The sequence below is a fragment of the Ceratotherium simum genome, chromosome 4 (assembly GCF_057802395.1).
Source record: "Ceratotherium simum simum isolate JZ-2026a chromosome 4, ASM5780239v1, whole genome shotgun sequence".
NCBI lineage: Eukaryota > Metazoa > Chordata > Mammalia > Perissodactyla > Rhinocerotidae > Ceratotherium > Ceratotherium simum.
The window spans coordinates 74451201-74466857 of NC_141903.1; the positions used below are offsets into that span (position 1 = coordinate 74451201).

Here is a 15657-nt window from a genome sequence, read left to right on the forward strand (position 1 = left end):
AAAAAAAAAAAAGGAGGAGGATTGGCAATAGATGTTAGCTCAGAGCCAATCTTCCTCAGCAAAAAGAGGAGGATCAGCATGGACGTTAGCTCAGGGCTGATCTTCCTCACACACACACAAAAAAAAAGACTTAGAAAAATGCATACAGGGCCGGCCCCGTGGCTTAGCGGTTAAGAGCGCATGCTCCACTACTGGCGGCCCGGGTTCAGATCCTGGGCGCGCACCGACACACTGCTTCTCTGGCCATGCTGAGGCTGCGTCCCACATGCAGCAACTAGAAGAATGTGCAGCTATGACATACAACTATCTACTGGGGCTTTGGGGGAAAAAAAGGAGGAGGATTGGCAATAGATGTTAGCTCAGAGCCGGTCTTCCTCAGCAAAAATGAGGAGAATTAGCACGGATGTTAGCTCAGGGCTGATCTTCCTCAAAAAAAAAAAAAATGCATACAGACTGAATGGAAATAAAAGTAAAAAATTTTTTAATGTAAAAAAACAAAAAATTATCTGGCAGTATGCAAAATGATCCAGAAGGTGAAGTTAGTTGTCTTAGCCATTTTGTTTAGATTAAATGACTCTCTCTGTTTCTTTCCCCCTAAACATTATTTTAAGGAGGAAATCACTATTATAAAAACAAAAAAACAAACAGCTTTATGTGTGGTCCTAATAAGATAAAATCTTTAGGTGAAGGTGAAGGACTAGTCATTAAATTTGGAGAAGGCCTGTGCCCTGAATCTTTGACTAGCTGGGAGTTCCTGCTCTATACTTTGGGGTCAAGTCTTGTTCTATCTCTCCACTATATGTCCTGTTCTCAATCTGCCCCTTGGCTGTATACCACCCAAGACTGCTCTTCACATATGGCCTCCAAAATTCATCCTCCTTTCCACTAAGCAGATCTGACAATACCTTCTATTCATTCCTTTTTTTTTTTTTTTTAACCAGTATTTGCTACGTACCTACTATAAGCCAGGCATTGTGCCGTCATTTTCTAACTTCAAATCATCTTTTTCTAACCTCAAAGAGTTATCTTCATCGTGAGAAACACAAGCAGGGGGCAGGAGAAATGTGGGGAGTCATATTTTACTCCAACTGTCTTATCTTGATTTCTCTCTCTTGATGACATTTAGGCAACTACTCATAGTATAAGTATATATACTATACTATACAGTATACACTACTTATATACCAGGGGTAATGCTGGTTTATGAAAGCAAAGCAGTACTAAGAATTCTGTTTAAAACGGTAAAGTAGATTGAATTTGGTTATCTCTATATATTCGTGGTTAGTTGTCTGTGATTTTAGGGCCATCAGAAGGGCGCACATGTCCTCAGGTATTCCACTGCTGTCTGAATAGTTCAGTTACAAACCAATTCTACTTTTCATGAGTTGTGGTCTTCTCTTGGTATTTTTTTGTTTATTGAGCCCCTCCAATGGCTTAGGCACTGTGGTAGGCAGGTGATACAAGATGTCTGACCTGACCCTTCTGCCCCCATGGAGCTCACTTCCTCGGGCTTCCTCGATTCCATCCTGGATGTTTATTCCATTAGCATCATATTATAAGATGCAGTTCTCCTGGGAGGGCAACCAAAAGCAGGGTGGCACAAGAGAGGCGTAAAACCCAGCTAACTCTTGTTAGTTTATCAATTGTTCTCACTTTTGATGTGCATTGGATTTATTTCATTCTAGCAGCAGCTGGCTACATAAGCCTAAGGAGTCAATCAGTTTTTTAATGGAACTTTTTAATGGAAAAAGGAAGGAAGACAACATAATTGTAGATCAGAGAACCAAAAGAGACTGAATCTGGGGTAGAGTGCTCAAGTGGTGTGGTGTGATCAGCCCAGAGCCAGTATGATGTTCTGATAGGGAAGGGGCCTGGGTTAATTGATGTTGGAGGAAGGGCAAAGGCAAAGAATTTCCCCAATTCATTTTTTCCCCCTTAAACAAAGCTATCTTTGCAGTCTGCTAACTTGGAAATGTGAAGAAATGTATTCTGCTTCAACCCATAGACAATTACTTATTTATTTATTTATTTTTAATTTCACTTTTTTTTTAAAATTTTTATTTATTTATTTTTTTCCCCCAAAGCCCCAGTAGATAGTTGTGTGTCATAGTTGCACAACCTTCTAGTTGCTGTACGTGGGAGGCGGCCTCAGCATGGCTGGAGAAGTGGTGCGTTGGTGCGCGCCCGGGATCCGAACCGGGCTGCCAGCAGCGGAGTGCACGCACTTAACGGCTAAGCCACGGGGCCGGCCCGACAATTACTTATTTTTAAAGGAGTGTTTAAATTTGCTATATCAAAATTCTTTTGGGTCTTATGGAAAATATAATTCTGTGGCTCATACGATACTCTCCACTATGAATTATTTGGAGCATCCTCTCTTTTAACTGTATACCAAAACATCATTAGAAGTTCTCTAATAGCTAGCTCATCATTTCATTCCCCCATTGAGGCTTGTGGGCCAATTTTCACCCTGTTATGCTTTCCAGAATAATGAAACTAATTTGGGATCTTGCTGTGGAATTAAATGTTCATACAGATCCCAACCCCTCTGAGACCATAAACATCTGCCATAACATTTCTTATAGCCAAATAACCTTAGTATTACCAGTAGGACTGACACACCGTTAGTGGAGTAAAGGAGTTTAAGTACCGGCAGAAATGTTCTGGGAAGTATTGCATTGCCAGTGGTTTATAGTCTGAGAAATTTTGGCACCAAATAAGCATTCCATTATTATTAGATCCTCCATTATTTTTTCTAATTGTGAGGATAAAACTGTAACTAGGCAACTGTTTAGACTATTAGGAATTCCATGTCAGTTTTGAGATAGTTGTAGACCTTCTTAAGTGTTTACAACTGTTGTTACCATACTGATAATGTCTTATGTATGTTGAGCCCTTATTAGGTACTTTGCAAATTCCTTTATATGCATTATCTCAATCATTACATTGGCCCTGTGAGGTGATTATTATCCTCATTTTACAGTGAGAAAACTGAAGCTAAATAAGTTGCCAAACAAGATTACACATCTAATAAAGAGCCCACCCAAGACACAGACCAGGCTGTCTGGCTCCAGAGCTCCTGCACGTGCCCCTGCACTGCCTCTAAAAGATCTTCAGTGACTTTACCCTTGCGTATGGAACAGACAGCAAAAAGTAAACGTGAAAGGATGGGAGGGAGAGTTAAATCCTAAGAAGAAGCAAAGCAAAATAAGGGCATAGAGAGGGATGAGGTGGTGAGAAGGGGTATATTTTAGACATGGTGGTCAGGGAAGACTTAGTAGAGAAGGTTTTGAGGTAGAGCAATCTATGGAGCTAGCTGAACATGACAGAGAGGGCATGCTAGGTAAGGTATTCATTCTTGGAGAAGTGAGGTGGCCCCAAGTAACTGGACAAATGGGAAAGTGTGCAAAGTGCTCAAAGAAGTAGTTGGAAAAGTAGGCAGAGGCTGTGATACCACAGCTTCTAGTCCCTCCTGCTCTCTCATCGAGCCCCCCTTCTCTTGTCCCATCCTATTTCCCCAGTCTGTCACTTCCTTTGAGACTGCCTGTCTTTCCAGACCCCTTGCTGCATCTCCTCTCACGTTATACCAGCATCCCATTCTTCCTAGCTCCCTTCTATTGCATGTCCCTCCTCTGCACCCTCACTTTCTTGGCCTCTGTATCCAGACTCTGGAACACTGCTGGTGAAAATCACTCAGATGTCCTTTTGTACCCTTTGACAACCCCACTTTTCGTCCTTTCTCTGGGTTACTTCCTCTTCCATTATTCTCCACTCTGGCCAAAGCCTCCGCCTTGTCCCATCCCCCTATTTGTTAGCAGATGGCCTCGCCCTCGTACTTCTCTAAAAAAACCCAGACCATCATGAATGCACTTTAATTTCTTATCTCCATTCTTAATAATTATCTTGATCCCTACTCACCTCTACATCCATTGATTGGTGATCGATATATCTCTTTTCCCAGCCAAACCAAATCTTTTCACCTGGGCTCTTGATCACATTTACCTCTTATTCCATGGCCTTAGTCTTTTAAATATTCTTTCCATCTTCTGGTTCTTTCCCCCAGGACTCTCTTGTATTAAAAAAATATTCCTTCTTTACTATTGTGTTTCCCTCCTAAAACATAATTTGCACTCATTGTCTTCATTTTCTCACCTACCATTCACTCAATGCACTGCAACCGCCCTCATCATGCTAAACAGACAACATGGGCCAGATCATCCATGCATTCCCAATCGCTGACTTCAATTTTTGTCCCTCCATTCACTTACCCTCTCTGCAGCTTTTGAAACAATTGGCCATTTCTCTTCCCTTGGCTTCTCCAACATCCCTTTCTCCTGGCTCTTTGCCCACTTCCCTGATTATTCCTTCTTGATTTCATTTGACGGCTTCTTTTCACCTCACCCTTTAAGTGCTGATGTGCTCCAGAGTTCTTTCCTTGACTGTCTTTTCATCTTGTACTCTTTCTTTGGGTGAATTCATCCATTCCCATGGCTCCACCATTATGCTAATAACTTCCATATCAATATCCTCAACCTAGATGTCTGTTGTATATGCTACATCAGTAAATCCAAATTCCTATTGGATGTCTCTCTTTGGCTGGACTTCAAATGTCTGCAGCTCCCTCAACATATCTAAAACTAAGTAAAATACCTGTGAGTCATCCCAGTCTCCTCCTTTTCCCTTAACTCTTCTCCCTTCTACCTTCCCTCTCATGCCATTTCCAGCCCCATGTCTTCGGGGATGAATATTGTTATTTCTATTAATTTAATATTTTTTTTATGTTTGTCTCCTACTTACTATCTTCTCTACTCCTTACCTTAGGACTTTGTCCTCTTCTGCCTGGTCTACTACAATATCATCATTATTTCCCTTCCTCAGGAAGGAAGCCGTCTCTCCAGTCTACCCTCCTCACTAGTGCTCAAGTGATTTTTCTAAAATTGCTGCTATCACTCCCATGCTATAAACTCTTCGGTGATTCCTCATAGCTGGTAAAAAGTCCAGACTCCTTAGAAAAGCATATCCTGGTAACCTGACCTAGCTTCTGCCTACCTCTCTAATTCATACATTGGATACATGGAATGGAAATATGACAGCCCGATTTTGAAGCCTATTTAAGGAATATTATTCTATTCTAAAATTTAGTGAGGAAAAAATGGCTTTCAAAGAGGAGATGATATAGTAAAAGTCTAAAAAACATCAAAGTATATTTAATTAGAAGGTATTCTACTTGGCAAGACAAACAGGGGAGAGACTGGTCAAATTCAGAGAATGTGAAGGTACAAGAAGTAGAATGTGGAATGAAAAGACAGAGATGGGTTTTCAAAATGGAATTCTTTTCTACATATTATTTAAAGACTATTGCTATATGCTATTGCCCCTCTACTATATATAAGAGAGAGAGTACCACTTTAAACAATTCCTTTTCTAAAATGTTCCTAGTCATTTCTCTTAACTCCATGTAGGCAAATATAGTCTCCTGTTATTATAAAATTTTTATTAGCGAAGCCATCGACTAAAGATTTTGTGTAGCAAATCCTTTCTTATTACCTCAAGATTTATTGTTGAATTTGGGCCAACCTAGAAAAATGTTACAGTCACTTTTCCAAAGATAATTGTAGACCAGATATTCTGGCCAAATTGTTCTAATTTTGAAATCATAGTCATATATTTTATAGTTAAATTCTTCTTTACAGGTCCCTTGTAGGCCCTTAGGAGCATACAAAATTAATTATAAATTCTCATTAATTGTTTACTGTTTATAAATCACTTTAAATAGTAAAAAGATGTACCTTTATGTTAAACATTTTTACATTAATGAAGCAAATATGACAAAATATTGACATTTATTGGATCCAGGTTGAGAAGGAAGACATAACTGGTATTCATTGTGCTATTCTTTATACATTTATTTTTGATGAATTTTATGGAAGTTTTTTTTTTTAACTAATAATGATATTGTCATACCTTCCCAAGTGTAAGGATTATTATATAGAGGCCTCTGAACCAGCTATTAACATAAATCTCAAATGGATCAAGTGGCTGCATTGTCCATTCTAGCACAATACCATTTTGTGTTAAATCATTAACTTCAAATACTTACTAAAAATAAAAAGTTTTGATAGTTTTCATAGTGGATGTTTCCTGTATATTCTGAAATAATTGTTTTTATTTCCCTAGGACTTTTCAGCATGGCATGGATGATTCTGCTTCAGATTCCTTAAAACCATTTTTCAAGCAACCATTACATTGGTTTTCTTGCATATCACATTTCTACCCTTCTTTACTCAGGTGAGAGCCTCTAAATGCTATACTATCTATGATTCTATGATTCCTTTAAAGTTTAATAGAAACTTTTATCCATGGAGATAAATGCATCTTACAAAAACAACTTACAACTTTTTACAATATGCAGATAAGTAAAGAGTATTATTTCTCTTTTTTTTAGTTCAAGAATCCAAGATACAGGCCTCATAATCATTCTACTAACTTATAGCTTTACTGATGTAATGGAAAAATGTGAATTTTTGGAGTTTAGCTCTATTTTAGCTAATTACCTGTTTTAAAATTCATCCTTCTTGATCTATGACTGGGGATTTGATAGCTCTCCAACTAATTATCAAAAAAGACAGCAAAACTGGATAATTCATGTAACTAATTCAGAGCCGTAGGTAAAAGTTGAGAGAGGAATAACTTTTAAAATTATGAATAGGGTCTTTCACTTTCATTATTTAATTTACTGCATTTAAATATAAGAAAAATCATTTAAAGCATGAAATGTACTTCCAGAGTAATCTGATGACATTTTGTGGCATTATGTGGAATGTCAGTTTGATTCTTTGCTGAATATATCATTAGACAGTACCTTTCTTTGGTATCTGTGAATAAATGTAGCATATATAGCTGAAGGAGATATTGTTAATCCCTATACATTCTTTTTTTTTTTTTTTTTTAATTTTTTTTTTCCCGCCAAAGCCCCAGTAGGTAGTTGTATGTCATAGTTGCAAGCCTTCTAGTTGCTGTATGTGGGACGCGGCCTCAGCATGGCTGGAGAAGCAGTGCGTCGGTGCGCGCCCGGGATCCGAACCCGGGCCGCCAGCAGTGGAGCGCGTGCACTTAACTGCTAAGCCACCGGGCCGGCCCTATGCATTCTTGATTTATCTTGGAAATACACTATCAGTGATTTTACCATCTAAATTGACTGACTGTTTCTCTCTCTTAAGGAACAAGAGTCCTACCCATAAATAGAGGATGTGAAAACCTCATACACAGAGTCTCTATAGACACAACAACATACTGTTTACCTTTTATGTGCCTTTTCCCATATAGTTAATGGGGAATCCAAAATCAATGAGTCCCAGACTCTACCTTCAAGGACGTTAGTGTATTGTTGTTACTTCACTTACATATAAAACTTTTTCAATATCTCTGATTAATTCCTTATGATTGATTCTTAGAAATGGAATACCTTTTAATACCCCGTCATTGCAATACCCTGTAGCTTGCGTGTAAATATACTCTTATGTCATTGAGAATTAAATAGCCTACTCTTTAATACTCATTATTACAAAAATAACAAATTAAACAACTGGATCTTTTACAGTGTGAGTTAAGCTAACAACCTGTGTCATTCTGATGAGTTCCCAAACTTCTAAACATATTTATTCTTCATGTTAGTATCACATTTGCTTTAATCTATTTGTATTTCCTGCTTTTATCTTAATCTATAACCATTGGAGTTATCATCCCCCTCTAGGGGTCGCTCTATAAGACTTTCACCTCCAGCCTTGCACCATTCGGCCCTGCTAGAGGCCTGGGAAGTCAGCGTGGTTATCTTTCAAATAGCGACTTCTATTTAACTTCTTTCTCTTTACTATACCTAAAGCAAGCGTATACGTAATAAGACTTTTCTTTCTTTCTTTTTTTTTTTTGTGAGGAAGACCAGCCCTGAGCTAACATCCAATGCCAATCCTCCTCTTTTTGCTGAGGAAGATTGTCCCTGGGCTGACATCCATGCCCATCTTCCTCCACTTTATATGAGACCCTGCCACAGCGTGGCTTGACAGTGCGACGGTGTGCGTCTGGGATCCGAACCTGCGAACCCCGGGCCGCCTCAGCAGAGTGCACACACTTAACCGCTGTGCCACAGGGCTGGCCCCACGACTTTTCTTTCTTTATGCTTCTGTGTAACAACCAGTCTCCACAATTATCCTAACGCAAAGATGAGAACATGGGGGTGACTACTCAGCCCTGAGTGGAAATACAGCTTGATACGAGCTTTCTGGAGGGCAGTTTAGTAAGCTATATCAAAAACCTTAAAAATATTTGTGCCCCTTTATCCAGCAATTCCATTTCTAAGTGTTAATCGTAAGGAATTAATCAGAGCTGTTGACAAAGTTTTATATGTAAGGCTATTCACTGAAGCATAATTTGTAAAAGAAAAAAAATGGAAATGAACATCTCACAGAAATTAGACAGATCAGTTATGGGATAGCCCTACGATAGACTACTGTGGAGTCATTAAAAGGGCTGATTTTGGAAAATATTAAATGATAAATAATTGTGATTTATAGTTAAGGGGAAACTGGAAGTTAGTAATTATGACATTATCAAAGCCGGCCCAGTTTTTAGAGTGATAACTGTATATCACACATGCCAAGTGCCTCTTTTAAACCTCACACTAGTCTGTGAGGTAAGTACTCATGTGCTTCTTTCATGGAGAGTAAAGCGATGTGTACGTAGCAGCTTTCCAAAGGGGACAAAGCTGGGAGGTAGACTCTGAACCTAGGCTTGTCTGCTTCCACAGCTCAAGCTCCTGACAACACCACCTTCGCCTTTCAATGAGAAGGTAGTTCCGAGGGATGTTAACAGGTGCGCGTGAAAAATCTCAGATTGTCAGGTATTCACTCTGTAAAGTCTCCTTTTATGGTTCAGTTTTGCCAGGGCTCTGATATAGGGTATAGGGTTTATCTCCAAGGGAGGGATCTAATATGCAAATTCTCCCAAATTGCTGGATGTGAGAGCCCCTGTTTCCCAGGAGATGAACAGTTATTGGAAGGGGGGAGATAACTGAGAAGTGTTGAACTATGCTCTACTACTATACATATGGCATTAAAAACATATGCATAGAAAAACAAATGTTGAAAGGATATATACTAGGGAGTTTACAGTTTTCATCTTTGCATGTTGGATTACAATTTTAATTTACATTTGTATTGTTTTCTATATTTTTCAAATTTCCTATCATGAGAACAATTTAATTTTATTAAGATAAAATTTTTTTAAAAGTAAAAAAAAAACCTCATTTTTTTATTGCTCTTTGTTCACATGGCTTACCCTATAACCTCTGTGCAGATGATTTCTAGCTCTGCATCTGTAGCTCTGAGCACTTACCTTTACTCCAACATTGCATGTCTAGCTGCCCGTATTTCTTGAATGACCCGCTGTATTACTGGAAACCCAATATGATGTCCTCAACTGAGCCTTCTGTCCACTCCTCCCGTGTCCTCCGTGCATGGTGTCTTTTCCGTCAGGAGTGTCATAACTCTTAAGCACTTCTACGGGAGAATCCTGATGACGGTTTCCATACTGAGCTGCTTCTTTGCCTATTCCTAGTATATTATCACGTGTAGTTGATGTTTCCTGCACAGTTCTCTTAGAACCACTCTCTCTTCAGCCCATTACAACAACCTTAGTCCAGTTTACTGTTATTCAACATGCTTACATACTGTTTTCAGTAGATCATTCTGCTCAAGAAGCTTTAGTAGCTTCTGCTTCACCCAGGCTGTCTAGCTTATTTCCTGGAGCACCCAACAGTTTTCGCTGCTCCAGTTGTCAGTCTCTTCTCTTGTCTTTAAGGCACAATTATTCCCTACTTTTAGCTTTTATTTATTGCTTATTCTCAGATGCAAGCCTTTATTTATGTAGTTTTCTCTCCTGGAATACATTTGGTTCTCTCCTTTGCCTGTCTAAATTCTACATGCAAAGTACAGTATGAGCTCCCCTGCACTGAGTGCAATACTTTCTTTTCTTTCTTTATTTTATTTTATTTTTTGCAGGGGAAGATTCACCCTAAGCTAACATCTGTTGCCCATCTTCCTCCTTTTTTTAATTCCTTTCCTCCTCTAAAGCCCCAGTACATAGTTGTGTATAGTTGTAAGTTCTTCTGGTTCTTCTATGTGAGCCACTGCCACGGCGTGACTACTGACAGATGAGTGGTGTGGTTCCACGCCCGGGAGCTGAATCTGGGCCACTGAAGTGGAGCTCGCCGAACTTTAACTGCTAGGCCATCAGGGCTGGCTCAAGAGTACAGTATTTCTGACAATTATTCTCTAACAGGTCCATGTAATCTACTTAGAAAGACATGATCCATGTGATTTATGATCCAACATGTTCAGAGCAGTGGTATAGTCAGAGGAACCCAGGGTGGCAATAAAAGTAATTTCAAAATAACTCAAGTTATTGATTTGCATTTGTCAAACATTGCAATGGGAATTCGTAAACAACCATCATGTGACCTTAAAAATATCCACCTTTCCATCCATTTCCCTCACATATATTAGTTGTTTCTGTGTGTTTTTCACTCCCAAATTCTCCTTCAAAACTTCATTCTTCACCTTAGCAACTAAAATGAACTGTTCAGGGAAATACATGGGTTGGATGATGACAAACTAAAAATTATTAGGCTTTTCTTTTTGGAAAAGGTGAGGCTGAGAGGAGAGATGACTGAAATATTTAATATTGTGAAGGATCTTAGTAACTTATTCACCTATTTGCTTATTTATTTACACCTGTGCATTGTTTCAGTAGGGATTTAAGTCAGCTTTTAATAATACTAAATATATTAAGATAATGACTTAAAAGTAGATAAGAAGAAATAGCAAGGAGGAAGACATGAAACTAAGACTTAAAATAAGAGTTACAAATGCATAAACAGTTTTATGGACCATAAATTTGTCTATAGGATTACTAGAGAAAGCCTATGAAGTATATAAGTTGGTAAAAATAGAATTTTTCATGTTCCCTACAACCCCTGGAATAGAGTTTAGAAGAGTTTGCTTTAGGGAAAATAAATGCATTTTCAAAGCAGTAAGTAAAATGTACTGTATTCATTATCCCTAGCAGTGGTATAGGCTAACAATGTGAGTTGATTTAGAAAGGGTAATCAGTTTCATACTAGATTAAACTACGGCATGTGGAGAACATATTAATCTCAAGGATAATACCATGACACCATACTGTGTTTTCATATAGATGTTCAAGAAAGAATACTATCTTAGTCAATTATACCCGTTGCATTATAATGCTTTTTATTATTTTCCAAACTTTCATCTTCTTGTGATTCTTTAAATATTTCCAAATATTTTTCAGGTCTTCCTTAGCTAGGTAGGTCATTACTGCACACTGAATCCAAGTAGCATAATCAGTGTGAGTAAACAGCCCATTCGTTTGACACTGCTCATTTTCTTTTATGATGACAACATGATGTTTTGATTCGTGGGTCCATTCTGAACTGTAGATATTCTTTCTACTATGTTTTTGTTTCTATTATGGTTTTACTCAGTATAATCCTGTTTTGTATTTGTGTACTTTTTTTCCCTCCCTAAATATATTAAGCTAACTTTGGCTTCATTATATTATATGCTATGCATTATATTATATGCTATATTATCCAGTTTGCCAAGATGTGTTGGTTCAATCTTTCAGTAAATGTATTTAAATGTTTTTTTCCAAGTAAGCCGTACACTAGTTGTTAATGGTGAGGGAAGAGGTAGGTCATGAAGTTTCTCTGTCTCCTTTGCAGGTTCATCTACTTTGACCTGGCCATTAAATATTAAACTTCTTTAGTGTTCCATCATAGAACCTTTTCCAGGGAAAGTCATACATGCCTATGGCTTCATGTACTCCTTATATGCTCCCAAACGTGTATCTCTAATTTTAACCCCTTCTAGGACTACAGACCTATATATCCATGGGTGCCAACCATACGTGAATGCCTTCTTGAGGTTTATATCTGGCAAACACAAAGACACCTCAAACTCAACATGACTGAAATTGAACTTAGGATACTTCCCTCCAATCTGATCCTCTTCTATTTTTCCCTATTTTGGCTAATGGTACCTGCATCCACTCGTACAAGCTGGAGACCTAGGGGGCAACCTGAATACCTCCCTTTTTCTCTCCTTCCAGATCCAATCCATTACCAAGTCTCAATAATTTTAACCCCTAATATCTGCTATCCATACCACCACCTTCGCCTTAGTCCAAACCATCATCTCTCCCCTAACTGCAATAACCTCTTAGTTTTCTTTCTATATATATGTTGACTCCCATTTCCAATATTCTCCAGACTATAGCCAGAGGTTTCTCAAACTCAAATCTATTTTCAAAACTAAATTTTGTCATTTCACACTTATGGCTTAAAACCGTTCCATGAATTCCCATTTGTCCTTAAATATATACACAAAGCATTAGCATGGCCTATAAGACATATAGATGTGCCTTACCTACCTTTGCAACACCTTCTGATGCTACACTACCCTGAGATTCTGCTCTCCACACATTAGCCTTTTTACATTTCCTTGCCATGCCATGCTCCTTTCTGCCACAGGATTTTTGCACATCTTTTCCTTGTCCCTAAAGTATCTTCTTCCTTTTTCACCTAGTTAATGCCAGCTTATCTTCATGTCTCAGCTCCAATGGGACTTCTGTAGGGAGGCCTTTCATCAACCCCAAAGACTAGTTCACTTCCTCTTACTATGTCTTCTAATAGCATCTTTACTTTTCCTTCGTTGAGTTTTCATACTTGTAATTTTATCTTTATTTGTATGATCATTTAAACTCTGTATGTATTCTCCACTAAATTCTGTAAAAATAGTGACTGCTTTTTACTTGCTGTTGTCTCTCCTTGGCCTAGCAGACAACAAATCAGACAACAAACATTAGTTGAATGAATGAGTGAATGAAGGAATAAATGAGTTATTGTAGTATCGGTTCAGATTTTGCCAGATGAAATGGTACATTTAGCTCTTTTCAAACATTTGATCTGAGTGGTAAAGCTCAGGCGTGGGAAGCACGGTCTTATTGAGAAGGTGGCTTGGGAGTATCCTTAGGAAAGAACATCTGGGGAGGAGGACACAAAAGAGCTTTGGTCTCCCAGCTGCTGCTGACAGGCTCTTCCACAGGACTGAGGAAAAGAGCTTAGAGAGCTCATACTCTGATGAGGTGCCAAGCTTTGACATGGAGCCAACAGCCAGGGGAGAAGTAATGAGAGCTTTTTAACACCAAAGCTCTTAAGTGGCTGTTTCAGGGTGTGGATGGACAAGCAGCTGGATCTTTGAAAAGATTTTCAGAGAGAAAGTTACTTGTCTGTGGGGCAGTTATTAAAAGAAGTGAAAATGTCAGATGAACTAGATACTTGATATACCTGGATATCTATTCATATCTTTCCTTTTCTGTTATGGTTTAAAGGTATTATATACATAAAAATATAGCAATGGAGCCAGCAATGAGATAATAGAAAACTACTATAGATTTTCACATTAGACAAATATGGTTGGTAGACTTCTGTAGTTTTGTGATCTTGGAAAATTAGTTAACCTGTGTGAGCTTCACTTTCTGCATATATGAAGTAGTTTAAATTTTGGTGAGGAAGTTGAGATATAAGTATGATACAACCTTATTGGTCTACATGAAAACAGCATGCAATATCATTGTCTACTTCTTCCATCTTGAAACATCTAATTTCCTTAACTTCTGAGATACTGTCATGGCAGATTCATGAGATTAAATGAGCTAATGTGCCTACTCATGGAATTTATTACGTAAATACTTACTAAACAATCATTCAATAATGCTGTGTTAGTAAAGAGCTATATGTTTCCGAAAATAGCCAATTTTGTCAATTATCCAAACATGTTAAAAGGACCTACTACTAGGGGCCGGCCCAGTGGCATAGCAGTTAGGTTTGCGCACTCCACTTCGGCAGCCCAGGGTTTGTAGGTTTGGACCCCGGGCGCGGACCTACGCACTGCTTGTCAAGCCATGCTGTGGCGGCATCCCATATAAAGTAGAGGAAGATGGGCACGGATGTTAGCCCAGGGCCAATCTTCCTCAGCAATAAGAGGAGGATTGGCAATGGATGTTAGCTCAGGGCTAGTCTTCCTCACAAAAAAAAAAAAAAAAGGACCTACTACAAGTGTGAAAAAGTGGAAAGAATATTGAACTACTTTTTCGTTGGGTCTCTGCACTTACCAGAAGTGTGATGCCACGGGAGACCTTTTCTGAACTCCCTGCCACAGGGTATTTATTATCTGGTATACAGGGACCAATAATAGTTATAGGCTCCAGAGAGATAACTTCTGCTCCTCAAAAAGGATAGCTGAGTGATGTAGTAGTGTCCAGTGTCTCAGGGATTCAGGTGCTATTAGCACTTCAGTGGGGGTGGGGGACGCAGGGGGGTCAAAAAGTGATGTTTGATATGTAAAATTATTTTAAAAATTAAAATTCAATTTTTATATATTTTTAGAAATAGGATATCCAAACCTATGTAACATTAAAGTGTGGAGCTAGGGCTGTGAGGTTGGGTTACTAATATCTTTGGGCAGTTTTGGGGAAATGGAGTCATCCTAAGTGAAAAAGTTTAATTTGCTAAAATCAGGAAACACAGGTCCTCACAGATTGAATGCCTACCCTCTAAGTTATACACCAGATAGTGTAGATACAACCAACTCTGAAGAGAGTTTTTCTGAGACTCTTTGAGTGTCAATCCACCTTGGTGGACAAAGTCATTAAAAATCAAAGCAAACCCTATATATAAATGTGCAGGTGAACCCAGTCTGATTTCTGTTTATTGAATCATCTTTAGTTATAAAGATCATAAAGACTTGGCTATACCCACTATAGAGATTAAAATTATGCAAACATTTTCAATGCTATAACTATACATAATCTATACACTTGGTAAAATGATGAAGAAAATATTTTGTGTATTTTTTTCCTCTCAACTTTTTCCCCAGGTACTAAAGTTATCTTCCTGGAGAAAGATGACAAAACTGCTTTAAATATTTGTCTTTACTTATTTTCCTAGAAATATCTTGAAGGATCTGTTTTGGAAAGCCAAGAGCAGTTGATTAATACAGGGCTTCTCCTCTGCTTTTGTTTCCCCACTTTAGGGCTTTTACTCTCAGTTTCTCTTTAGTTATGCCCTTGCCTTTGTTCTCTGAATCATATACTTATGGTCTCTGGTATAAATTTGGCCCAGTAATCCATGACAGGAACCATCTGGTCAAAATCAGTCCCTAGATACCTCGAATAACATGGCTCCAATTTGGGAATAGCATTGAGACCACAAACTTAATTTTGGGTCAAAAACCTAGTATCGTCAATCAGGAGGTTGAATAGAGCCAAACATCCTCAATGCTGGAAAATACAACTTACCCACCAAACATCAACCAGGTTGAATGGAAAAAAACATGGAATAGTGGAATGAGCCTGGGTTTTGAAGTCAGAAAGCCTTGGGTTCAAAGTCCAGTAGCCATATTTATTAGCTAAATGACCTTGGACTAGTTTCTCAATATTCCTGAAACAAAGATTAAGTGAGATGCATACTGCAGACCCTGAGACAAGGATTCAAATGAAAGTAGTTTATTTTCTAAGTTA

General features: G+C 38.4%; 1 protein-coding gene across 2 annotated transcripts in view; it reads left to right on the plus strand.

The window, feature by feature from the left end:
* Positions 1–15657, plus strand: part of KIAA0825 (KIAA0825 ortholog) — a 355127-nt gene that overhangs the window by 99206 nt on the left and 240264 nt on the right. Inside the window, exons 13-14 of one of the 2 annotated variants that reach the window (XM_087430038.1) lie at positions 3344–3348; positions 6178–6288. In XM_087430038.1, the coding sequence (XP_087286164.1) occupies positions 3344–3348; positions 6178–6288 (116 nt within the window). The remainder of the gene's footprint in view (positions 1–3343; positions 3349–6177; positions 6289–15657) is intronic. The other variant, XM_087430037.1, reaches the window with a different exon arrangement.